The sequence below is a fragment of the Myxine glutinosa genome, chromosome 7 (genome assembly GCF_964187855.1).
Source record: "Myxine glutinosa chromosome 7, kmMyxGlut1.1, whole genome shotgun sequence".
Lineage (NCBI taxonomy): Eukaryota > Metazoa > Chordata > Myxini > Myxiniformes > Myxinidae > Myxine > Myxine glutinosa.
The window spans coordinates 62,008,420-62,035,090 of NC_136267.1; the positions used below are offsets into that span (position 1 = coordinate 62,008,420).

The 26,671-nt window shown below is 42.5% G+C and overlaps 1 protein-coding gene across 4 annotated transcripts in view; it reads left to right on the plus strand.

Moving 5' to 3' along the window:
- The window catches only part of UBR3 (ubiquitin protein ligase E3 component n-recognin 3), a 359,661-nt gene that overhangs the window by 309,793 nt on the left and 23,197 nt on the right, over nucleotides 1–26,671 (plus strand). For all 4 annotated transcript variants that reach the window (XM_068122446.2, XM_068122447.2, XM_068122448.2 and 1 more), the window contains 4 exons: nucleotides 8,377–8,482; nucleotides 8,778–8,878; nucleotides 23,000–23,124; nucleotides 26,457–26,567. In XM_068122446.2, coding sequence (XP_067978547.2) covers nucleotides 8,377–8,482; nucleotides 8,778–8,878; nucleotides 23,000–23,124; nucleotides 26,457–26,567 — 443 coding nt within the window. The remainder of the gene's footprint in view (nucleotides 1–8,376; nucleotides 8,483–8,777; nucleotides 8,879–22,999; nucleotides 23,125–26,456; nucleotides 26,568–26,671) is intronic.

Consider the following 26,671-nt stretch of genomic DNA (forward strand, 5'->3'; position numbering starts at 1 on the left):
GATATTTGTTATACTAGGGCATGCCCGTACGTGGGTGCCCGTTCCTTGCCAAAAAAAAAAAAAAACGCTACCCGTACGCTCTACCCCGCCCGTACGCCCGTACGCCCGTAAACAAAAAAAACAACGCTCTTCGCTTCCGCCCTTCGCTCTGACTGAATTGGGAGAAATAATGCGCATAAGAAATCGAGAAATTATTATTTTCTCCGGAAGAAATCGAATTACGAACCGTAATGGCGCACGCGCTCGGCTCGGCTCGCTCTCACATCGGCCACGCCTACGCAACAACGCGTTCTGTGATTGGCTGCCGGAAGTGCAGTCTTCACTGTCCGGAAGGTCGCATATCGCAGTTACGATGAATCGCAAATTAGTTTTAATTAGTTTTAAAACATAGTTGAACGCCAACATAGTTTGCCAACGTGAAATAAATGAATACGCTCTCAAATGTGCCGTCCGAGGCAGAGTCTGTTCGCCACGTTCGGCACACGTGATAGCTCGCTGCTCTCTGATTGGTTGAATCGTTTTTTGGACATAGCTCGGTAACTACTTCTCCGATTAATATGAAACCTTGAAAAGGCACATCCTCGGGTCCCCAGCAATATACGTGGCAAGTTTAAAGTATATCGGACCGGTAGTTGTCGAGAAACAGCGGTCACAGACAAACAGACATACATACATACATACATACATACATACATACATACATACATACACACAGAGATTACTGGAATTATAGATAGATTATATCACCTTTATCTATCAATATTGTTGAAATGAAGATCAAATAGCTGTATGTTGAAATATGTTGGAAAAAGTCAAAACTTTACATGGGGTGTACTTACTTTTTCACGTGACTGTATATATATACATATATATATATACATATATACAGACCTGGCATTTAATATGGAATTTTTTTTTTTTCTTGACTTGGGTTTACTTTCTTAACTCAGTATATCAATCTGGTGAGTTTCTTTTACACTTTGGTGATTTATTTGTTAAAAGAACCATGTCACTGATTGTCTTTCGCAGCAAGAAGTCAACAACAGGATTATATCACAGGTGGCGTGGCAAAATGTACGGACAGGTGCATTTGATGATTGGCTTCACAGTCGGGTATACAAGGGTTGTTGCGTTCTGTATTAGTGGAAAACAACTGCTGCATGTCTCCAAAAGTTATTGCCGCTTCCTCTGGAGATGGTCCGTCAACTCGACAATGCTGTTTGTCATGGAGTGGTGGCTTTACGAAATTACGGCATGAAACAGCGTGCTATTGCTCGGCAGTATGGCATCACTCAAGGTCAGGTGTCAAAGATCCTGAAACGAAATGCTCAGAGGGGTGTCCCTACTCCAATACCAAGGCCAGGACGTCCCCGCAGAACCACACGGAGGGATGATCGCCAGCTGCACCGGTTAGTCCGCAATGGCCGTACCAATTCAGCTAATCGGCTTAGGGCTGAGTGGCAGCAACTGACAAATGCGCCTGTATCCAGAAGGCTAGTCAACCAACGACTGGTTCAAGCAGGTTATCGTGCCAGGCGTCCCCTGAGAAAGCCACACCTGACCAGACAACACCGCCAGCGCCGATTGCAGTGGGCCAGAGAGCACCGTCAATGGCAGCCAGGACACTGGAATCACGTGATCTTTTGTGACGAGTCTAGATTTCTGGTCTATCGTCAAGATGGCCATGTCCGAGTGTGCAAACAAGTGCATGAAGCCTACAACAAAGATTGTATAGTGCCAAGAGTCCAAGCTGGAGGTGGTGGAGTGACCGTTTGGGCTGCTTTTCATGCAGGGGGCAAAACTGACCTGGTTGTTCTGAATGGAAACCTAAACCAGTTCAAGTACAGGGCCATTCTGGAAGATACATTGCTTCCATTTGCTCGTGCAGCCTTTCAAGGAAACTTTGTCTCCCAAGATGACAATGCACGGCCTCATCGTGCTCGCATGATCCAACACTTTCTTGCTGACCCTGGTGTAGAGCATATGGACTGGCCTGCCATGTCCCCGGATATGAATCCGATAGAGAACTTGTGGGCAGAATTAACGCGTCAAATCAACCACTTGGACCAGCAGCCGACCTCTGTGTGTGAATTGCAGCAGGCTATTGTCACTGCATGGCAAGCGATTCCTGTCCAAACCTGTGCAAATCTCGTGAACAGCATGCCTCAACGTGTACGTGCTCTCCTGAATGCTCGTGGGGTTACACGAAGTACTGAATTGTAATTTTACTGTCCGTAATCCCAGTCGTAATTTAACTTCTGTTTTTGTTTAAAAAAAAATTGACTAATGTGCAAAATAAAGAGATACTTCTGGAAAACGTACAGAAGGTTAACACAGTACTGTCCATGAATTGAGTTCAATATCAGTTTACATCACTTTCAAGGATCAATTTATTTGTTTCGAAATGTCAAATGTGGTTTTTGTTTCTTTTAAAGGTCACATTAACAAAATCTAGAATAATTTCAACATAATTCCAATGAACTTTTGGTTCTAAGACATCTTGAAAAGTAAGTTCACCCCCACAAAAAAAATATTCCATATTAAATGCCAAGTCTGTATATATATATATACATATATATATATATATACATATCACATTTAGGACAAAGACATGATTAGACATCATTGTACTTCCACATTAATTACAAAGACACTTGGTATCCGGCATCATGAGCCAGGGATTCGGTTGCGAACACTAACAAACCAGGTGATGTTGCCATTTACCTGCCAGCTCTGTGAGTATTCTTGCTGATCACATGTTGAACAGTTCGGTAGGTGTTCATTCAAACCCTCAGCTGTTTTAAGACTGCATTAGTTGGGGTGTCGTTATTTACTGGATGTAGTGACCAGTGACTGCCTGCTTTGATTGACTGTCACCGGAAAGGCCCCGATGCCCTCACTACTGGGCTATCCTTTTCGACACGGTCTAAGCAGGGCTTTGGACAAAAAACATTTTGAATAAATCACTATCCAGCAACAAAATCTTTTGTAGTGTACACATTTGGCGGTGCCAGTTGTATTGGTGGTGTTAATTGTTTATTGCACTGCGTCCATAGTAATTAGTCATTTTCCTGTGCAAGTATCATGTTTTGCTTTTGTTTAACCTGCAGCACTTACATTTCCACAAAGGGCACAACCTATACTACATACCTCTCCTCATTCTCTGAAGCTTGAACATCAACTCAGATTTGACTTGATCTGGATTTTCAACTCTAAGTTCTAAATTGGCCTGCCGGACAAATTGGCCTATCGACTGTAACAACCCTGTAGAATGGCTCCGCGGTGGGTAGTGAATAGTTACTCGAGCACGGCTCCAAGCGGTGAGCATTATTTAATTTGCGCAATTGGGGGAGGGAAAGGCAGGGGAGGAATGAGTTGTCACATGAGCTCGTGAGGTTTGCAATGTCACATCGGTGTACCTTTTCATAGATTGCAAAGGCATTTGTGGATGATAGAAAATTAACTATGTGGGATATTAACCTAAGGTCACAGTGCCATGAGTGAATTGTTTAGATGGGATGCTTGGCTTTCCCAAGTGAGCAGTTCAAGCTTCCAAGGTTGTACAGTTCTCTATCTAAACGCTGCGTCTGGTTTGTCAATAACTACGACTGTCAGTTTGAAAACGTCTGCAAGTGTAATATTTCGACCTTTATTACAATGTTTGGCAAGCAGGCATTTTATAAACCAGAAATTGTGAGCTTAGGAAGTGTATCGGTGATCCATGTAAGTGGGGAGTCAAATGAGAGCAAGAGAGGTGATTAAAGCGACCAAATATTGATCCTTTGAGATATTGCTGGAAGAATGTGGCTAATGAGGCAAACTGTTAATGAAAGGTTCTATTTAAACTTCAATGGCGTCAATTTGGGTTACATTTAAACTTTCAGATACTGGCAATTTGAATCTGTTCGTTCATTTTGTATGCAGTCTATGACTGCTGGTTGCATCATTCCTGGGAGTGTGCATGGCTGTGCCACTGGTGGTTAGGTAGGAATTTGGAAGTTGTTCATGGTGGCGACGATAGCTCGCCTACTCTTCGCGAAGGACACCGTGGGATCTTTAACGTCCACCGACTTATGCTGGCAAACTGGACGCCCAGTTTTGACATCCATCCTACAGACGACACACATTGAGGCCTTGCCGTGCCTGTGAGACACCTGCATGACAGTTTATAGCTAGGATGACATTTCAACCCAGGCTAGACGGCTTGGATGTGAATGTGTGTACCTCTATGCTATCCTGCCAGCAGTCTATTTTCAATGACAGGATTAACATTTTGTTTATTGCCATCCCAAATGCAACACTGGAGCCATCATTTTAGTCCAAGACAATTTAAAATAAATAATACATCATTTCATAAACTTAGTATTTCACAATGCTGTCAATTCCTTAGGTTTTGGGTCTTACTGGCACCTCTTTTGGTCATTCATGTAACTTTTTGTGCGATTCTTGTGTGACCTTTCAACTTCTGCTCTTTTTTTTATTGTTAGCCATCCGTTCTTAACTAGCTTGTCCCAAGTAAGCTGCTAACCCTCACTGTCTGTCCATCTGAAGTTTGATCTGTTTCCCCATCTTCATTGTTACATTTGAACCCTTTACCAACTGAGAAACACTTTTCATCCACCAAATACCGCTTTCCCCTGCAGGCTTCCAGGGTGCCATAGTTTCATTTCCTACATCTGCTCTTGATTGCATCTGTTCCTTGGAGCAAGCATATATCATGACTATCATGGCTATCAGGCTGCAGCATACATTTCTGTAAGCCCACTTTACTAATAAATGCACCGTTAGTACGTTTATCGCTCGATTTATCCTCAGGTTTACCACGTCCAAGCTAATCTTGCTCATTCTCCTTGAATGATTTGACTCGATTCTGCTTTCCGCACATCGTTTCGAATTGGTGAATGTTTTGCTGTTGCTTCTAGGCTGCTCCTTAACTCTAAAGATGCCTCAACTAAGGAGGCTCACCATAAAATCCATAAGGAACTCTCCAAGGACATTTCATAATCTCCTCCTACAACCCTGCTTTCTTGCCCCTAAACTAGGGCTGGCATTGACACTGGCCTTTCCTCCACTAAAGCAAGGAAAGCAGCAGAAATTGATCGCATCTATCCTGAATTACTGAAGAACTTGGGACCTCATCGATGTGATTGGTTGTCTTCTCTTTTCATTAATGTCCATGCAACTGGAGTCATACCATCAACCTGGAGAGAGGCTAAAGTCATTGCCATCCTTAAGCCAGGGAAACCTGCTGCTGACCCATGTAGCTATCAGCCCAAATCTCTGTGTATGACACACAAGTTGTTTGAGCGTGTCCTTATGGCCAGACGCTGTCCACTGGTAGAGCCCAACCTTCCCAAGGAAGAAGACCTGGTAAGAGCTGTCTTGATCAAGGACTTGCACTTCCCACTCACATTGAGGCTGGCTACCAACATGCGCTCAAGCAGAGGTTGCACTAATCTACCTTTCATCAGCGTATGATGACATAGTCTTCTGCTGAAAGCTTCCAGACTTTTCCACTGCCAATCCACAATGCATGTCCATTCTTATGTGCTTAGCAATCAAAGATGTAGGGTATCACTCGGAGAGCAACAAGTTCCATAAGGACTCTGAATGATGGTCTTCCCCAAGGGGTCTGTCTTAGCTCCAATCCTCTTCAACATATATGTGAGCATCATGCCTTATACCACCTCCAAATAGTTTGCCTACACAGATGATCTTGCCCTTACTACACAAGCAATCAACCTTGAAGGTCTCAAGGGTGATTGCTGAATGTCTCCAGGTGAAGATCTCAAGGTCTCAAGGTGAAATGTGTAATGCTACCCAAACAATCAACCTTGAAAGTCTCAGCATTACCCTGTTCCAGGACTTAAAGGTAATGGAACAATACTTCATCTAATGGCACTTCCACCCAAACCAAACTAAGACCACAGTTACCATTTTCCATCTCAGCAACCGACTGGAAAACAGCAAACTCCAGGTTTCCTTTTGTGGCAAACCAGTCAATAACAAACTGTTCCCCAAGTACCTTGGAGTCACCCTTGATCACAGCTTCACATTCCGTAAACACCTAAAACTGGTCACAGAAATGATCAAGACCAGGATAAACATAATCTGGAAACTAGTGGGCACCAGCTGGGAAACAAGAACATGCACTCTTCGCACTGCTCGCCTTGCTCTTGTGTACTCTTCAACAGAATACTGTTCTCCTGTTTGGGCAGAGAGCAAATACATAATACACTTGGATACTGTCCTGAAAACACTGATGCGGATAATCAGCAGTACACTGAAATGAACACCGTTGCTGTGGCTCCCAGTTCCGTCAAACATTCGTCCCTCTGAATTGCGCCAGAAAGCAAGAATGCCGGAAGAGTTTGACAGCATCAAAGCCAAACCTGAGCTTCCAATCCATGAAGACCTGCAGAACCTACCAAAAATTCAACTCAAGTCACATAAACCTTTCTAGAATTCTGCAAATGTTTTGTGATGTGGGGTTTAACACAAAGGACAAGTGGCCCAATCTCTGGGCAGACAACAACCTCGCTAACCAGAACTGCACTCGGTAGAGTGCATACGTCTGCCATGCTGAACAGTTTACATTTTGTATTCCACTGACGGGCCGAATCTGGATCCGGGCCTGAACCAAAATCGAATCAGCTTGTTCTTGTCACCCACCCAACTCATCCACCAAGTTTTGGCTTAATACGTCCACAACATTTTTAAATATTATGCTACATATCATGTTTGACCCCATCTCTCCATTGTGAAGAATCACTTCAAAAAAAAAAGTTTAAAAATTATAATACCCAGATCAGGATTCAGATCCTCACCAAAATATAATTGATTTGTTCTTGTCACACACCCAACCTGTCCACCAAGATTCGTCCAAATCCATCTATAACTACTTGAGATATCCTGCTGTCAAAAGGACAAACAGACATGGGTGGAAACATAACCTCCATCCACCTTCGATGGCGGAGGTAACAAATAACTGCTGAGTGATCCAACTGAAGAGCCTCCAAGTTTTGACCTCCCCCAGAAACAGTGGTCTGCACTCCGCAACAGGACCTGTACTCTCCAATCTCCATGCAAGGACATCACACCACCTCCACAAATGGGATTTCAAAGACAGCCCAGCATGTGACTGGTCACCCAGATCAGACGATCCATCATATTGTGAATGAGTATCACCAGCAGAAGATTGATGAAGGATTTGAGGCATTCCATCTAACTGATGTGACTTGGCTATCCAACTTAGACGTAGATTTGTAAGCTGTAATTTGTCATACGCAAGATTAGAGTTGGTGAATGTTTTGCAATCAAATTAATTTTGTGTGTGTGTGACAAGCCAAATTGGATATTTTAGCAAAACACTCAATCAACTCTAATTTGAAGAATATTGTTTACAAAGACGAGGAGACATCTACTTATAAACGACTTGTAACCACAGAGTTGGCATAAAATTGTCTGGTCAGGTTGGCATTGAATACGACAACTGACGACTCGAGTTAAGTAGTCGTGTTGCAACTCAAAAGGGGCAGCAGGTCTAAATTTTCATGGGGCCTAACTTTCGACGTTGGTTGGTTCCTTTCCTCCTTTTTGCTCCGTTGTTGATCAAAAGACCATGCTTTGCCAGGGCAGTATAAGTGTTTCTTTCAGATACTCAAACATGTAAATTACGGCTCTGCAGGGGCACTCCCCCGCGCTCTCTCCATCCTCATGTGTGATAACATGGAGTGGACAATAATATTCAAAGCGTAGCATGTTATTTAATTAATCCCAGGTGTTATTTACATTGTACACCTGTAAATCATCAAGGAAGTAAATAGTTTTTGCTCGCTTCCATTAGTCTGTGCTGCTTGAGTTCGTACTAATTAATGGAGTCTATCTTGCGGCCAAGTGCGTGGTGCGGTTAGTTTTGTTTGCCGGAAGAAGAAATCGCATAATTGTGAAATGTGAAATGGACTTTTAAAAATCTATTCTTTCAGCCTCGACCAGAGTACATCTTTGTCATCATAAGCGCGATCATTCGTGAAAGGAGTGGTGAAGTTTCCTGTGCATTAAGAGTACATCGGAGTGAGTGGACTGGTCTCAGATGTATATATCAGACCTATTGTGGTGGATAGATTAACCCTATCCAGAAGGTCATTAATGAGCCAGCTCGGTTTTAAACCTGCAATCAAGTGGCATGGAATATTTCCTGCAATCACCTTGGATTCCATAAACTTCGAATCCAGACCATCAACTCGAACTAAACCAACATAAGTTCCTCAAGTGAAATATCCTTTTATTTATTTATTTATTTATTTATTTTTGGGGATCATGCACAGTTGCCTTCACTAACCGAGTGTGTTTGTCGTGTTGTTTTCAATCCTTCAGGCCAGCTTTTCAATATCTTGGCGTTGGGCATCCGCTGTTACCGTATCGACATGGCTTACAACCCCTGGGTGCACCTGACGCAGACACGACTCGGTGCGGATATGATGTGAGTGCCCGTCAGACAAGGCTAGACAGAAAACTGCTCTCCCACCGTGGTATTTATAGATGAAATATGCATAGTGGATGAAGGAATGGAAAGGATGGTGTGTCTGGAAACAAAATGAAGGATATTGGCTGGAAATGAGGGATTTTGCCTGAAATGATACTTGTTAATAATTGATTATACCTGAATAAGTCTTTCAAAGTCGTTTGTGCTTTTGTTTATGTGCGCCACCATTTTTCTTTCTTGGGGAGTAAGTACATTGTGTCCTCGCAAATTTAACTGTCTTGTCATGTGATAGGTCCAGCAAGGTGGAACAATTTCCGGTGCCTCTGCTATTCCGAGACCCCTGCTCGTTACTGTTGCTTCTGGTGCTCACAATGCCCCAGCCATTAGATAAAGGTAAGTCGTGAGGAGAATGGACTTTGAAACACGTTAAGATTTTGTGAAGCAATCTTTAACTCTCCTTTGGGAAGAGATGGAAAGTAGGTTTACATTGCATTTGGATCATTTTTATATGCTGTATTTTGATTGGATGTGCTGTAATTTGTTTATGTTTTCATAAACAACATAAATGATAAATGAGGTTATGTTTTCACTCATATTTGTCTGTCTCTCAAGAGGATGTCTCAAAAAGTTGTGGATGGGTTCTGATGAAATTTGGTGTTCAGTTTGGGTGTATGACAAGGATGAATTGATTACATTTTGGTGAAGATCTGGATCCGAATCTGTATACAATAATGTTTAAAGTGATTCTTCACCATTGAGCGATATGGCCAAAACGACATTTAACACAATATCTCAAAGTTGTGGACGGATTTAGACGAAACTTGGTGGAACGGTTGGGTGTGTGACAAGGACAAATCGATTCAATTTTGGTGAAGATCGTAGTCCGGATCCGGATTCGAGAATTTTTTAAATCTCTTAAGTTTCTCTTCACCATTGAGAGATCTAACTATAAACGAAACAGTGCCTATAGAAAGTCTAGACCCCCGTTCAAAATTTCACCTTTTGTTGCCTTATTGCATGGAATTAAAATTTATTAAATCAGACTTTTTCTACCTTTATTTATACATCGTAACCCACAACTTCAAAGTGAAAAAGAAATTCCGCAAATTTCAGAAAATTAATTATAATGCAAAACTAGAATATCTTGGTTGGATAAGTGTCCAGCCCCTTTAATAACAATTGTAAATTAGCCCAGGTGTAACCAATCACCTTCACAATCACACACCAAGTTAATTGGCCTCCACATGTGTTAAATTGTAGTGATTCTGATTATTACCTCCACCACCAGAAGTGGATGGACGTTATGTTTTCACCCCTGTCTGTTTGTCTGTCCGTTTGTTTGTTTGTTTGTGAACAAAATATCTCAAAAGGTTGTGGATGGATTCGGACAAAATTTGGCAGGGTTGTAGCGTATGTCATAAGGACGAAATGATTAGATTTTCGTGAAGATCCGGATTCGGATCCGGCTACTAGAATAATTTGAGTGCTTCTTCACCATTGGGAGATTGGGCCAAAAAACAACACATAGCAGGATATCTCAAAAAGTTGTAGACGGATTTGGACGAAACTTGGTGAGAGATTGGGTGTCTGACAAGGACGATTAGATGCGATTTGGGTGAAGATCTGAATATGGATTCGGATATGAGAATTATTTAATTTTTTAATTGATTCTTCGCCATTGGGAGATGGGGCCAAGAACGATACATAGCAGGATATCTCAAAAAGTTATGGATGGATTTGGACGAAACTTGTTGGACAGGTTGGGTATTTGACAAGGAAGAATCGATTCACTTTTGGTGAATATCCAGATCCAGATCCAGCTAGTAGAATTTTTAAAGTGATTCTTCACCATTGAGTGACATGGCCAACCAGGCGGAGGTTTGCTCTCTACTGAGTGCCGTTCTAGTTTCAGAATAAAATCAGCTGTTCCTGTAGGTTTCCTCTGCTGAATAGTCCGTCAGGCCTGCGGATTTCACGGAAACGATCGTTACCGGTAGCGTGTCGGTAACGTGATAGCAAAAATACGGAACCGAAAGTACGTTTACCATCGCCGAAAGGCAGTGTAAGGCAAAATCTACGTACACAAAATCTCAAAGTACATGGATATGTTACCTGAAAGTAGAGGGGCCAACAGTTTTCAATGATTTCGGCAAGACGAACATGCAATTCGGTCAAGAAAATCGATATTGAAATTTATATTTGAAGTCCTACTTTGATATTATACGTTTGATATTACTTAAAGTTTATAGGACACGAATTTAAATACGAACTTTTTCACATTGTTCCGATGTATTATATGGACATGGGACTTGCGGAACATCGCACAGTTTGCAATACAATCCATTTATTGGCCTATGACCTTTAAGTTGTTGCACCGAAACTTATGGAAGTTGTACAATGTTATTAAACTTTTCAGTTTGACTTGAAATAAGTATTTTGTTTTGATTTGTTTCTCTCTAATTCTGTGGTGGAGAAATTCTGAAAAGCTGTGAGTATCATAAACCTAATAATAAGGGAGAATCAACTAGTATGTACAGTAGTAGTAAGTACAGTGCTATGCGAGACGTGGAGGGGTTCTCAAATTGTGCAGACCGAACAGAGGAGGAGGGGGGGGGGGTCGATTCGGTGTTGGTTTTCATAATAGTTAAAGCATTAACGGTGTCCGTTGTCGTCTTGCGTTACAACTCATGAAAGAAAATATTGTGAAAGTCAGTTCTAAAAAAAATGGAGAATCATCATATAACTTAAAATAATAATTAAAAAACTTTATTTCATAAGGGTATACACAATCAAATTGTCAGAATTTGCTCTTCTCTGATAACAAGTGAATCCTCTTGGATTGCGCTGAGGTTCGGGCATGGAATTTCGAGCCTCGATCATGGTTCGAGCCTCGATCTTGTATACAAAAATAATAATAATAAGAACCTTGGGCCGAATCTCGCGCTTCACCAGTGCGCGTGCGCGAATTTACGTCACGTCGGCAGCGAGAAGGGGTTCCCCAACACGAACCAATCAGGAACTGCCACGTCACACTTATATGATCTCAGAATTCCTGTGACAGGAATTCGCGTTACACTGGCTGGAAGTCATTCGCTCGAGGCGCTTCCTCAGCGCTAATAAACATCAACCTCAATAATGAACATGTGTTAATTACATTGCATACATGTAAATGACAGGATTTATTATTGGAGACTACATTTTTAATTTTGTACTAGCCGAAACCCGTGGAACATCCACGGAACGGAGGATGTAGTGTATGGATAGAGTGTACCATTATGGGTGGCATAGGGGATTTGCTTGTCCGAGTAAGAGTTAGGAAGAACAACGTATTTATTGCAATCTACTTAAATGACAACGCTACGATATACTTTTGAAAAATGAATGGATTCGTAAAAGGAATCGGCATAGCACCACTCTGGCCACACTGGCGCAGTGGTATGTGTCAATGGAAAGGAACAGCAGTAGAACCATAGACTTTTAAAAAATGAACGGATTAGTAAATTGACTGGAATTAGCCCCATACTGGCGCATTAGTAAGCGTCAATGTCAAGGCAGAGCAGTAGGAATATAATACAATGAACGCAGTATCAGAGGTTGAAATTATTTTAAAACTTCTGGATAAACAATGTTTGGGGTAATAGTCAAGCCTCTGACGACTCCTTGCGTACTCGTATTATCAACCTTGATATACACATCTTTGAACGACCGTGCTCTTGAACATGCCACATATAACTGGCCGTGGGAGAAGACAGGAGCAGGCAAATAGATACCCAGTTTACGGAATGTTTAGAAATTATGATAAACCCACCTGATGAGGTTAGCGTACACCGCGATCGACGACACCGGCACAAATGCATGCTCAGGATTGTCCACTCAGTGGACGGCTTGCTGTCACCTTCGACTGTTCAATCAGCGGACGGCTTGCTTCGCCTTCACCCAGCAGACGCCAATAACATTGCGTCGTATCGGCAGTTAATCGGATGCTTCTGGGCCCCAACGTCGGCTAATTCAGATTTTTCGAGTATGGCTGTATGTGATAAACAAAGAGCGCGGTTCGTAGATCGTAAATCCATTAGTGCCGTGGGCATCGGGTCACTGGGTGCGGCGTAAAAGGGATAACAAAGTCGAGTCCTTACGCTATTATTATATAGATTACAAATGTTTTGCTTTACAAATTCTAAAGGGAAAAAAAAATCGTTTCCCATTAGGTTTGGGCACTGAACCGGAATTTTGTTTCCCATCGGTTCCCATAAACTTGAATCACGGAACCGAAAAACGGTTAGCGATGAGATCTGAAATCCCCAGGCCTGATAGTGCATTTCATAGGAAAGACTCAACCATGAGCACCAAGGAGCTTTCAAAAGACCTCCGGGATAAAGTTGTCGAAAGGCACAGATCAGGTGAAGTCAAGACCTTGGATCACAGTCAAGACAATCATTAAGAAGTGGAAGGCGTATTGTACCACCAAGACCCTGCCTAGATCAGGCTGTCCCTCCCAACTGGATGACCATGCAAGGAGGAGACTTATCAGAGAGGCCATCATGTGGCAAATGGCAACTTTGAAAGATCTACAGGCCTTTATGGCAAAGACTGGTCACTGTGCATGTGACAACAATGTCCCAAGCACTCCACAAGTCTGGCCTGTACATTAGGGTGGCAAGAAGTAAGCCATTACTCAAAAAAGCCCAGCATGAGTCCCATTTGAGGTATGTAAAAAAACACTGGAGATTCTGAAGCCATGTGGCAAAAAGTTTTGTGTTCTGACGAAACAAAGATGCAACCTTTTGGCCTAAATGCAAAACGTTAGGTTTGGCACAACCCCAACACAGTAGATCACCCAAAGAACACCATCCCTACTGTGGACCATGGTGGTGGCAGCATCATGTTATGCGGATGTTTCTTATCAGCAGGGCACTTATCAGGATAGAAGGGAAAATGGATGGAGCAAAATACAGAAAAATCCGAGAGGAAGACCTGCTGCCCTCTGCAAGAAACTGAAATTGGAACAGTAGTTCACCTTTCAGCATGACAACGATTTGAAGGACACAGCCAAAGCTACACTGGAGTAGCTGAGGAACATAATAATAAATGTCATTGTGTGGCCCAGTCAGAGCCCCAAAATCCAAGCACAAATCTGTGGCCTGGCTCTAAGATTGCTGTCCATCAACACTTCCCACGTAACTTGACTGAGCTTCAACAGTTTTGTGCAGAACAATGTGCAAATATTGCCCAATCAAGGTGTGCAAGGTTTGTATAAACCTTCTGAAGAGACTCACACCTGTAAATGCTGTCAAAGGTGCTTCCACCAACTATTAACTCAGGGGGTGGACACTTATCCAACCAAGATATATTAATTTTGTATTTTTAATTAATTTTGTGAAATTTGTAGAATTTGTTTTTCACTTGGAAGTTGTGGGTTACGATGTGGAAATAAAGGTGGGAATAGTCTGATTTAATGCATTTTAATTCCAGGCTATAAGGCAACAAAAGGTGAAAATTTTGAAAGGGGGTGTAGACTTTCTATAGGCACTGAAGCATGATATTTCAAAATGTTGTGGATGGATTATGACAAACTCGGTGGACGAGTTGGTTAGGTGACAAGAACAAGCCAATTAGATTTTGGTTCAGGGCCGGATCCAGAACCGGCCTATTATTGGGATACGTAAACTGTTCAGCTTGGTGGAGGTGTTATGCTCTCTACCGAGATTTTATTTTGTTGATTTACAGCCTTGCTCGCAATTTCTGTGCAAATATTGGCTTTTTATATGAATACTCTGCTGGTGTAGTTAAGTGTCACCGAGCGATGGATTGAGCGGTTAATCTGCAGGTAGGAGATACAACTGGGAAGTAACGTAACGAGCTATTAAGATAATTTTGTTTTAAACACAGACGGTCTTTTCCTTTCAATATTCTTGGATCATGGTCCAGGAAGTGGCAAACAAATTGGAATGTCGTGATGGGTAAGTTTTGGAAAATTGGCGAGTATCTGCAATACACCTGTACATTTAGGATGGTGGTGGTGATGATGATGATGTTGTTGGTGTTGTTGTTGTTCTCCTCCTCTTCCCTTTTACAAATTGATGGCTATGGTATGTAAGGTATAGGGTGATGATGGTGTTAGCTCTTCTTAAAATTTGTGCACATTTTCTTTCTTTTCATGCCTCCGCAGCCAAAGGCATTGTGTTTTCGGGTTTTCCTTCCGTTATGTATCTGTCTGTCCGTCCATGTGTGCATCCGTAGCAGAATTTCGTTACCACAATAACTTGTGAACCGCTGAAGGGATTTTGAACAAAACTAGTACAAGTATGTACTATGATGCAAAAATGAACTGATTCGATTTTGGGTTCAAAAGGTCAAAGGTCAATTTACCTTCTTTTGAAAATCTGTTAACTCAATAATTTATGAACCACAGAAGGGATTTCAACCAAACTTGGCACAAGTATGAACTGCGATACAAACCTGAACTGATTCAATTTTGCGTTCAACAGGTCCAACGTCATGTAATAATTTTGCAGACCATAACTTGAATTGAAGCATTTGATTTTTATCTCACCTGGAATGTACACTACATGGCCAAAAGTATGCGGACAGCCCTTCTAATTAGTGGATTCGGCTGTTTCAGCCACACCCATTGCTGACAGGTGTGTATATATATATATATATATATATATATATATATATATATATATATATATATACAGTATATATATATATATACAGTATATATAATCAAGCACACAGCCATGCAATCTCCCTAGACAAACATTGGCAGTATAATGGGCCATACTGAAGAGCTCAGTGACTTTCATCGTGGCACCGTTATAGGATGCCACCTTTCCACAAGTCAGTTCCTCAAATTTCTGCCCTGCTAGAGCTGCCCCAGTCAACTACAAGTGCTGTTATTGCGAAGTGGAAACGTCTAGGAGCAACAACAGCTCAGCCACGAAGTGATAGGCCACACTAGCTCACAGAACGGGACCGCCGAGTGCTGAAGCACGTAGCGCGTAAAAATCGTCTGTCCTCGGTTGCAACACTCACTACCGAGTTCCAAACTGCCTCTGGAAACAACGTCAGCACAACAACTGTTCATCGGGAGCTTCATGAAATGGGTTACCATGACCGAGCAGCCGTACACAAGCCTAAGATCACCATGCGCAATGCCAAGCGTTGGCCGGAGTGGTGTAAAGCTCGCCGCCATTGGACTCTGTCGAGTAGAAACACGTTCTCTAGAGTGATGAATCACGCTTCACCATCTGGCAGTCCGACGGATGGATTTGGGTTTGGTGGATGCCAGGAGAACGCTACCTGCCCGAATGCATAGTGCCAACTGTAAAGTTTGGTGGAGGAGGAATAATGGTCTGGGGCTGTTTTTCATGGTTCGGGCTCGGCCCTTTCGTACCAGTGAAGAGAAATCTTAACGCTACAGCATACAATGACATTCTAGACGATTGTGTGCTTCCGACTTTGTGGCAACAGTTTGGGGAAGGCCCTTTCCTGTTTCAGCATGACAATTCCCCTGTGCTCAAAGTGAAGTCCATACAGAAATTGTTTGTTGAGATCAGTGTGGAAGAATTTGACTGGCCTGCACAATGCCCTGACCTCAACCCCTTCGAACACCCTTGTGATGAATTGGAATGCCGACTGCGAGCCAGGCCTAATTCCCAAAATCAGTGCCCGACCTCACTAATGCTCTTGTGGCTGAATGGAAGCAAATCCCCGCAGCAATGTTCCAACATCTAGTGGAAAGCCTTCCCCGAAGAGTGGAGGCTGTTATAGCAGAAAAATGGGGACCAACTCCATATTATTGCCCATGATTTTGGAATGAGATGTTCGACGAGCACATACGGGTGTGATGTTCTGGTGTCCATATCCTTTTGGCCATGCAGTATAGTTCCCGGGAGCTTGTGGGATGGCGTGTCATCCGTCTGTCAGTCTGTAAACACTTACAACTTCTCCAAAACTGCTGATGGGATTGTGACCAGATTTGGCACAAATTATATTTGATATGTTGCAACTCAAGTTTGTTCACAGCATTGAAGAAGTCAGGCTGAAAGGGGGTCTCCCAGGGGGTCAAAGTGGGTCCAGGTTTGACACCTCCCCTCCCTCCCCCCAAAACATAGGAATTTGCTTTTTCTTCTGAAACTACACACACAATTTTAATGAAACTTGATCACAACCTTCATCACCCGTGATGTACTAACGATTGTTCACGGCATTAGAAAAATCGGGGTCTGATGGAGTCCATGTGGGGTGGTGGGGGTGAGGGGTTGCCCCCCAAAATAGGTATTTTTTGTTTGTTTGTTTATTTAAAGTCTTATGATTACGTTCATATGATTCGACATGCTGCCCTGTCTTCTAGTATCCAATGAAATTGGTTTAAAATACTGTGATACTGTTTAAAATACCTTTGTCGGTGTGGTATATTGCTTTATTCTACCAGGTGAGCATGCAGCGGTATTTCTCCTATTTTTCTTTCTTCTACTTATCTCTCTCTTTTCTCTCTCTCATATGACCTTTAATTGAGATCAAACATACAGTTGGGTTGACAACTAATGTGGTCAGAGGATTATTTATCCATCGATACATTCGCATCAAATTCCATTTTCTCATTTTACTCTTCTTCAGTTGTGAGGACATGGACATTGTTGCATTTTCAGAGACATAATATTTGTCACCTATTTCAAGTTGCACTGGGAGCATTAAGAGTAAACTTCAAAGTAAGGATGTGTGTTGCAAGCAGACCAAGCAGCAAACTTAAATCACTTCCTCACTTAAGGTCATTAATGAGCTGGCTTGGCTTTTATCCCCACGCTTTTTGAAAAAAACGGGATATTGTAATCAGCTCCGTCTGTCTGGCTGTCTGTCTGGCTGTCTGGCTGGCTGTCTTTCTGTTCATCACGTCGTCTCCCCCTAAACGGTTGGGTGGAAATTTACCAAACTTGGTAGTTACTTATCAATACGTGGCACGAAGGTGCCAGAGCATGATCATTTTGGACCCGCCCTCCAGGGCAGGGTCAAAAGGTCATATGCCAATAAATGCAATTAAGGGCACATTTTAACTATTTTTTAATGAAACTTTGTTTATCCAATCAGCATTGGGGGATGCATGAAATATGTAACGGTTTTTTGAATTTGACCCAAGGGTGGAGGTGGGGGTTTCGGGTCATGGGGAAAAAAAACGAGGGAAATTTTTTTCACTCAAAATTTGATATTGGGTCATTCCTGGTGGAACTTTTTGCCATCTTTCAACTTTGCTTTTGGTGGGAAGCGTGCAGATTTGTGATGGTGTGCCATCGACTTCGCTCTCCTTTATTCTTACACTCCCGTAGCAACGTGGTAATTTTCAGACTAGCTTATGTTGCACAAGCTTAAAATTGAAATCCTTCATACTGCTGCCTTCACCTGGATTTGAATCCTAAACCAGTTCGTTGGCTGCACTCGGGGCCACCACCATCATGAAATTTATAATCTTTAGTCTTCTGGAACAATATTATTTGGGGCCGATAAGACATCTCAGGGGAATTCTAATCCCCACTCAGCTCCAAACAGTCACCCTGGTGAGCAAGCAAGGCCTTGCATCAATGAGTATGCCATCCTATGGAGAGACGTTAATGTGGGTGTCGTTCGTGTCTGTTATAATTCGCTGGTAGATATTAAAGAGTGGATCTACGGAGAGACGTTAATGTGGGTGTCGTTCGTGTCTGTTATAATTCGCTGGTAGATATTAAAGAGTGGATCTACGGAGAGACGTTAATGTGGGTGTCCTGTCTGTTATAATTCGCTGGTAGATATTAAAGATAAAGGTGTGCCTTTCTATAAGAGTAGGCCATTGTGTTCAAGTAGCCTGGCCCTTACCTCTTGCACTCTATAACAAGGTGGCTATACTTTTCCCTGTCTGCTTGTTTGTTTGCCTGTGAAAAGGATATCTCAAAAAGTTGTGGACAGATTCGGAGGAAATTTGGCAGAGAGGTAGTGTATATGACAAGGAATTTTTTTTTTTTTGTATACAAGATCGAGGCTCGTGTAAGAATTAACTTTAATCACACAAAAAACAAACGACACATAAAAAACGTATAATAAAGGGAACGGGAGACAAGATGGGGAGAGAGAGTGAAGCACACAAGTACAACAGTAGAGAACAGGGACATCGGGAGATCTGTGGGAGGGAGAGGGCTTGGAGGGAGGAGCCATGGAAAGGGGGGAGGGAGGGGTGGGAGAGGTATAAGACACATGGACACTGCTATGATTTCAGGAAAGAGGTCGGTATTTCAAAAAAAGTGGATCTGGGGTGAATTAACGGGGGTAGAAAAGATCAAGGTTTTGGATGGGGGAAGACAAGAGATGGTGGTGAACAGATGTTTTAAAGACCTGGAGGGAGGAGTGGGATTGAACAGAGTGAGGGAGTTTGTTCCAGAGGCGGGAGAAAAGAGGAATGAAAGTGAGCAGAGAGTCTTGATTTTGGCAGTTTCACCAGAAGAGGGTTGCTGGCAGATCTTGTGCAACCTGTAGATCTTTAGTCTTCTAATTAAAATGAGCAGAGCACAGACAGAGGACGGGGAAGACCGAGATACAAATTTACAAATTTGTAATTAAATGTTGAGATGGTTTGGTCTGTTGTTGAGATAATTAAATGTTTCCCCCGGATACAAATTAAAATGAAAAATTTGGGGGACAGAGCACAGACAGAGCTGGGGGAGCTAGGCCGGAGAGGAGTCGGTAGAAGACAGAAAGACCACCAACCTGCCTGTGGTGAGTGAGTGAAAGGCCCTCAGAGTTAACTTCATCGTGGGAGATTCCAATTATTCTGAAAGCTTTGGTTTCAACAGCGTGAAGCCGAGCTAGGTGTGAGGCAGGAGCACCAGCCCAGAGGGGTTAGCAGTATTCCATTGAGTTGCGGATGAAAGCCTTGTATGTGGTGAGGAGCTCAGGTGTGCCAAGGAAGGACTTCGCACGACAGAGAATGCCCAGTCAGCTTGGAAATATGGTTTTCCCAGGAAAGATCAAGGCAAATGAAAGACCATGTGATAAGGATGAAATGATTAGATTTTGGTAAGGATCCGGATCCAGATCTGGAGCTTAGAAATTTTTGAAAGTGATTCTTCACCATTGAGAGATCGGGCTAAAACTGATATATGGCATGATATTTCAAAAATTATGGACGGATTTGGTTGAAATTTGGTGGACAGGTTGCATGTGTGACAAGGAAAAAATCATTCAATTTTGCTGAAGATTCGAATCTTGATCTGGATCAGAGACTTTTGAAAGTGATTCTTCACCATTGAGTGATAGGGCTAATACCGATTTATAGCACAATAGCTCAAAAAGTTCTGGCCGGATTCAGCCTGAAACGTTGTGTACAAATTGGGTATGTGACAAGGACGAATCGATTCGATTTTGGTGAAGATGCTTGTGCAGATATGAGAATTTTTAAAGTGATTCTTCACCATTGAGAGACAGGGCCAAAAACAATATGTAGCATACTATTTCAAAAAGTTGTGGAAGACTTATGACAAAACTTGGTGGATGAGTTGTGTAAGTGACATGAACAAGCCGGTTAGATTTTGGTTCAGGTCCGGATCCAGATCCGACCTATCAGAGGGATACAAAATGTGAACTGTTAAGCCTGGCGGAGGTATGCGCTCTACCGAGTGCCGTTCTAGTTTGGTTTGTACAACAACACAACAACAGGCCTTTTAAGGCCATTTTTCCTGCTAGAGCGGGGGTTAGCCTTGCGGTCCCCATGGCAATCTTCTCCATTTTGCCCTATTTTTTGCATCTCCCCTTGTCAACGCCCTTGCCTGCATTTCTTCCTCCGGCACCTTTAGCCAAGTCTTTCTCGGTCTTCCCCGTCCTCTACTTCCTTCTACATTCATTTCCATCACTCTTCTCAACCAGTCACTTTCATGCTTCCTCAACACATGACCAAACCATCTCAACCTTTTTCTCTTCACAGCATCCATCACAGGCTCTATTCCCATCATCTTTCGCAATTCATCATTTGTCTTCCTCTCTCTCAACGATACTCCACACATCCACTGAACCATTCGCATTTCCACCCTTTCCAGCCTTCGGTGCTGCTCTACGTTCATTACCCATGTCTCGCTCCCATAAATCATAACACCTCTCACACATGCGGCATACACCTTTCCCTTCAGCTTCAACGACACTCCCCTCCTCGTCAGTACGCCACTCAGTTCCCGAAACTTCTTCCATGCGCATCTCACTCCAGCAACCGTTGCCGAGTCTGATCCACCTTCTCCATTCAGCATGTCGCCGAGGTAGCAAAATGTTTTCACACCTTCCAGCTTCACGCCGTCTCCAAGATCTAACTCAACATTTCCTCCCTCTGCAGCTCCCTCTGTGCACACCTTACACTTGAATGTAGCTGCCACACTGGTTAATGGCCCTTGTGAATATTTGGTTTGTAATGGAGAATATTTCTTGGGGATCCAATTTTGTTGTCAGGGTTAATGAAATGAATATAATTGAGTATATAGAACCTAATAAACTTGCTGGATGGTCAGAATGAGACAGGATACCTGAACAGGGACTTTTTAGCACTGGCGTATCTGATGCTGCAAAGGACAGAGGTACAAAATCGAGGAAGTGGTTTTTATTTTGTCCGTTGGTATTCCTAATGAACTTGTCCTTTATTTAATGTATGTTTGATCTAATCCAAGGACGTCAGTTGAGGATTGTTGGGGATGGAAGGGTTGGTGCGGGAGGGGTGACAGAGAGGGTGGTCGGAAGAAAGTACATTTTGAAGGTAGAAAATAAAAAAGGCAAGAAGTTTGATTTGTTTTGTCTTTTGTTTTTTTGTGGTGCTTTTGTCTTCTCAATCTTTGAAGCAGAACATAAAAATCCCTACCCACTAATAACTGGTAATTTGTAGGAATTGCTCTGAGCACTGAACTATAATTGGGTTTGATAGGATGCATGACTTTATTTCTTGATGAAACATTTCCAATTAAGGAATTATTGTTTTATCATTTTAATTTTTTGTACAATTCATTTTCTATCACATTGTGTTCGGCCTTTTAGTGTTTAATTGTCCTCCCCTTCGATATTAACTTTTTCAGGCTTGCTCATTATTTCTTTACTGCTCAAAGTCGAATTATATTTGTCATTCAGTCACAGCCACCCCTTGCTTTGTTGTGCATATAATATGTGGGCCAGCACAGCAAGGCCCTTTTGCTACCACCGCCTGACTGTGTACTATCGACCCCGTGAGGCATCCTGTAGGAGCACGTAATGCCGAGAGGAAAATAGCTCTGCTATCTGCTTCCTCGCGGGCTTCTCTTATCTCTCCGTTTGTTAAATGAGCGAAGGGATTTGTGCATCACTGTCAGCATACTAATTCCACCGTCTTGCCTTTACCGCCGCTGCTCCTCTGCTCGGCCGAAGGTCGACACTGCTGTGCTGTTGTCTTTGGTTGAGGACAAACGCATGAGCAGATCTTCAGGTCTTCCAAAATGTCCTGGTCTGCCGATGCAGCAGATGTCTGCCACCTCGATGGCCAAACGACCTTGTGCTTTTTGTTGTCAATTTGTATCGTCTTGTTTAAAGCCAAAGTGTTTTTCTTTACCAACGGTGTCACTACGAAATATCTACTTAAGCTTTGTTTAATTCCTTTCAACTACATGTGCATTTTTTTTTTGTCACAGCACTTTCTTTTTTTCATTTTACCCCAGAACAAGCACCAATAAGGTTCCTATGCATGCTGTCCACCCTCTCATTGTCAGCTGCCAGGACTTGCGCCTGGTTGGGCACAAAAAGGGCTCATGATTGGAAGCCGCTTGCCTTCTCGACCCTAATAATACGAGAGAGGGGTCCCCAGCGGGTCATGTAATTAGCCCTGATTTCAATGGCTGATGATGCTTTTCACAAAGAGAGATGCACACCACTCCCCTGGCTCTCTCTCTCTCTCTCTCTCTCTCTCTCTCTCTCTCTCCTCTCTCTCTCTCTCTCTCTCTCTCTCTCTCTCTCTTTCAAAGCTATAAATCTGACTGCTGGCCTAGCCACACGAATCTCCAGCTCGCATGAAGGAACCGTGACGCGTGTAATGAGATGGGGTACTATTTTGAGAAAGCCGCTGCAGCTGGAAAAATGCTCCAAGGTCCGAGTTTCGTGTTTTGAAAGCCCAGATTGAAAGTTTGTTTCCAGCTTTTTGTCACGTCAGGCTTTGTCATATTAAGAATCAACAAGTAATGTTGTAAATTGCTGATGGGTTTTCTGACCAAGGTTTGGAGAAGAGCTTTATATGAAAGTGGTCTTCTCCATGAAATATTTTAAATTGGTCATGTTGAAACGATCGATTTTTGATTCGCTTACTCCATGAGCCTGGCTTTTGTACACAAAACAAAAAAATACTCGTAATTATGTGGCCGGAGAAAAGATTTTACTTTATTTATGGATGCTGGTTGAGATGAACCGAACTGCGAATAACAATCGACATTTTCTTTTTCCGTTTGTGTTCTTTGTTGCTTTGCTTACGTCTGTATTTCCCTACTCCAGATCTATTTGGATGTATTCTGCAAGTTCTGTTCACGCTCGTGCACACGCAGGCGCTTGCTACACTCAGCCTGTGCATGGGGCCAGAGGACCGTGCCGCTTGGAGCTCGTCCACCTGCACTCAGCAGGTATTTTATGGAACCCCTTCGACTTCCCAAATCGATTCACCACCTGTGCTTTCGATTCCTGTCCGACTTTATTATATGTCCGCTGCAGAGCACCATGCAGATACCTTTAAGGAATGCAATCACCTGCGGTTTTTTTTTGGTCGATTGTGATTCCACCAATGCTTTTGTATGAGGGTCTATGTGACCATGACCTTTTGACGTCAAAGAATAGGCTTCAGTGGCCCAATATGCAAATTCTGTTCAAATTTCAAGTAAATCGGATGAAAATTGAGTTGTGTGACTTTGACTTTTTAACCTCAAAGACAATAGGATTCTCGCTTTGGATTGGCGAACCAATTCAATGACCCAATATGCAAATTCTGTTCAAATTTCTAGTCAATCAAATGAAAATTGACTCTTTTATGCGATCTTTACCTTTGAACTTTTGGGCCATTTTTAAGTCGGCTTATCCATATTCTCGTAATAGTTTGCTGGAAAATTTGATGGCAAACACTCAAATGGTAAAAAATAGTTATGGCCTCGACACACACACACACACACACACACACACACACACACACACACACACACACACACACACACACACACACACACACACACAACCATGCGTGATTGCAACACCCCACCCAACCACTGTGCAGGTGGACAGGCTAATGAACAGTGACCTTATTAAAGACCTACATTTAAGTGTGATGAAACGAGGTCAGGAAACATCTTGTATGAATACGAGTGGAATACATAAATAAATAATGACTGAAGGTAAACAATGAGAACGGGCCGAGAATCTAGATAAATAGAAGAGATTGCAATGGAATACATAAATGAGAATGTCAGAGAAGTAATCTCCACAGGGCATTACCATGATGAAGCACCACCCAAAGTGGTACTTTGCTGTAGAACGGTTATAAAAAGATTTAGAGGTCGACATTGTTTACATTAAAAAAAACATCTCTCTGCTTGGTAATTTTGTAACTACTAGGGCATGCCCGTACTATATATATATCTAAAATTATATCCCCCCCCTCTATTTACATGAAATGGTTTGGTCCATTCGCAAAGCCAAAGCCTCGGCTTCACGCTGTTGAGGCCAAAGCTTTCAGAATCATTGGAATCTCCTGCGATGTAGTCAACGCCGAGGGCCTTTCACTCACTCACCGCAGGCAGGTTGGTGGTCTTTCTGTCTTCTACCGACTCCTCTCCGGCCTTGCTCCCCCAGCTCTCTCTGTGCTCTGTCCCCCCAATATTCCTTCAGGTCGCACAAGATCTGCCTGCAACCCTCTTCTGGTTAAACTGCCAAAGTCTAGGCTCTCTGCTCACCTTCACTCTTTCATTCCCCTTTTCTCCCGCCTCTGGAACAAACTCCCCCACTCCCTTCAATCCCACTCCTCCCTCCAGGTCTTTAAAACAGCTGTTCACCACCATCTCTTATCTTCCCCCATCGAAAACCTTGATCTTTTCTACCCCCGGTAATTCACCCCAGAGTCCTTGCAGTGTTCATATGTTTTAATCCTCTCCCACCTCCCCCCAAGTCCTCCCGATGTCCCTGCTCTCAAATGTTGTGTTTGTGTCCTTCCCCCTCTCTTTTGTGTCCTTCCCCTCTCTCCCCATCTTGTCTACCGCTCCCCTTGTTTTTTGTGTTTTGTGTGTCGGTTTGTCTTTTTGTGTGATTAATGTTAGCTCTTTCACGAGCCTCGATCTTGTATACAAAAAAAAAAAAAAAAAAAAAAAAAAAAAAAAGCGAACGGCTTGCGAGTACGGTAGAACCCCCCCCTCTATTTACATGAAATGGTTTGGTCCATTCGCAAAGCCAAAGCGAACGGCTTGCGAGTACGGTAGAACCCCCCCCCCCTCTATTTACATGAAATGGTTTGGTCCATTCGCAAAGCCAAAGCGAACGGCGAACGGCTAAATCGCCATAGCTCGGTAGCTCGCTGCTCTCTGATTGGTCGAATCGTTTTTTGGACATAGCTCGGTAACTACTTGTCCGATTAATATGAAACCTTGAAAAGGCACATCCTCGGGTCCCCAGCAATATACCTGGCAAGTTTCAAGTATATCGGACCGGTAGTTGTCGAGAAACAGCGGTCGCATACACACAGAGATTACTGGAATTATAGATAGATTTGCCAGGAATTCAAGCCCCATTGAACCAAATAAGGTACAAGAGTCTCAGGGTGTCTGGGCCAAGAAAGCAGGCGTATGTATTTTAACCCACGCACGTGAAGCAAAAAGCAGGGTTAAGCAATTGGGTTATGTCTGTCCATCCGTCTGTCTGTCTGTCTTATCAGTTATTGATCATCAGTTTATGACAAGAATCAACCTATTTAAATTCAATGTTATATTGTGAACACGAAATGAAACATGAATCGGAAGACAAGTCTTTAGTTTTGCCGTACTTTGGCTCAGAATTCTGCCCAATTGCACATGCGTGTGGAGGAGTAGGGTAATATTTCTACTCTGTCTGCCTGTCTGGCAGTCAAACAAAATTGAAAATCATTCAAACAGGAAACGTACTGTTTTTAAGGACGTCAAAATTAACACAAACACCACCCAACAATATAATAATGAATCTAAATAAGTTGATCCTCGATCATAAACTGATCCGATACAGGCACGAATAACTAATATACAGTTATGTGTTGGATCCGGTGATGTAGCAGGCACTGCGGCAAATGGTGGTAAAACTGGAATTAATTCATTGATGTGACTTTTACAATCTTTATTTTATTTACATTTATTTCTATTCTTGAAGACTGCGAACACAAATTGCTTTTTTTAATACTTCCAAAAACCTCCAGTTTTGCAGTATGCTACTTCAATTTAAATAAAGGTTCAATGGGGTGGTGTATAAGGGTGGTGTTCGGGACTGCTTCTGGACTACTTCAATAGCCGTAAACTTTCAGATTTTTTTTTTTAAACGATCGTTAAAATTATTATTTTATTAAAATTTAGGTATCGCTGTGGGAGTTATGGTGTTCTGTGAACTCTCGTTTTTCATGTTTCTTATTTTGTATTTTTATACAGCGATGTATCTTGTATAAATGAAAGTCTGAGGTATGCCAAGAAAGGACTTAACAATGTGGACTATGTGCTCATGTCACGTGACTTTGAAAGGCAGTTTTGCAGTGCATTCTTCTTAAGATAACTTGTAGTTCATAATGAGGCCAATGTGCTTCACCTTCCTCAAAGATGAATCATAAATTGATTGAATAACTTGTTTTTCTCTTTAATTATCATCATTACAATTTCCCATTAAGGAGTGGACCTGCTTTGTGTATGGGGACATCTCATCTCTAACCGTTACAAATGGTTTCCTCAAATGCACCATATAGGACACGTGGACACCAGAGGTACCAGTTCTGCAGAAGCATTTGAGCAAGGTCATCGGGGCGCTGAGTACTGGATGTTTGTATCCGGACAATGGCTGTACTCAAAGCGATGGGGTAGGCCTCAGCATTAAAGGATGGATTAGGTTGTTTCATTGGTTTTCTGCTAATTACACTCAGCATTGTGAGGCTATGCTTTATCTTCTTTTTCTTGATGTGAA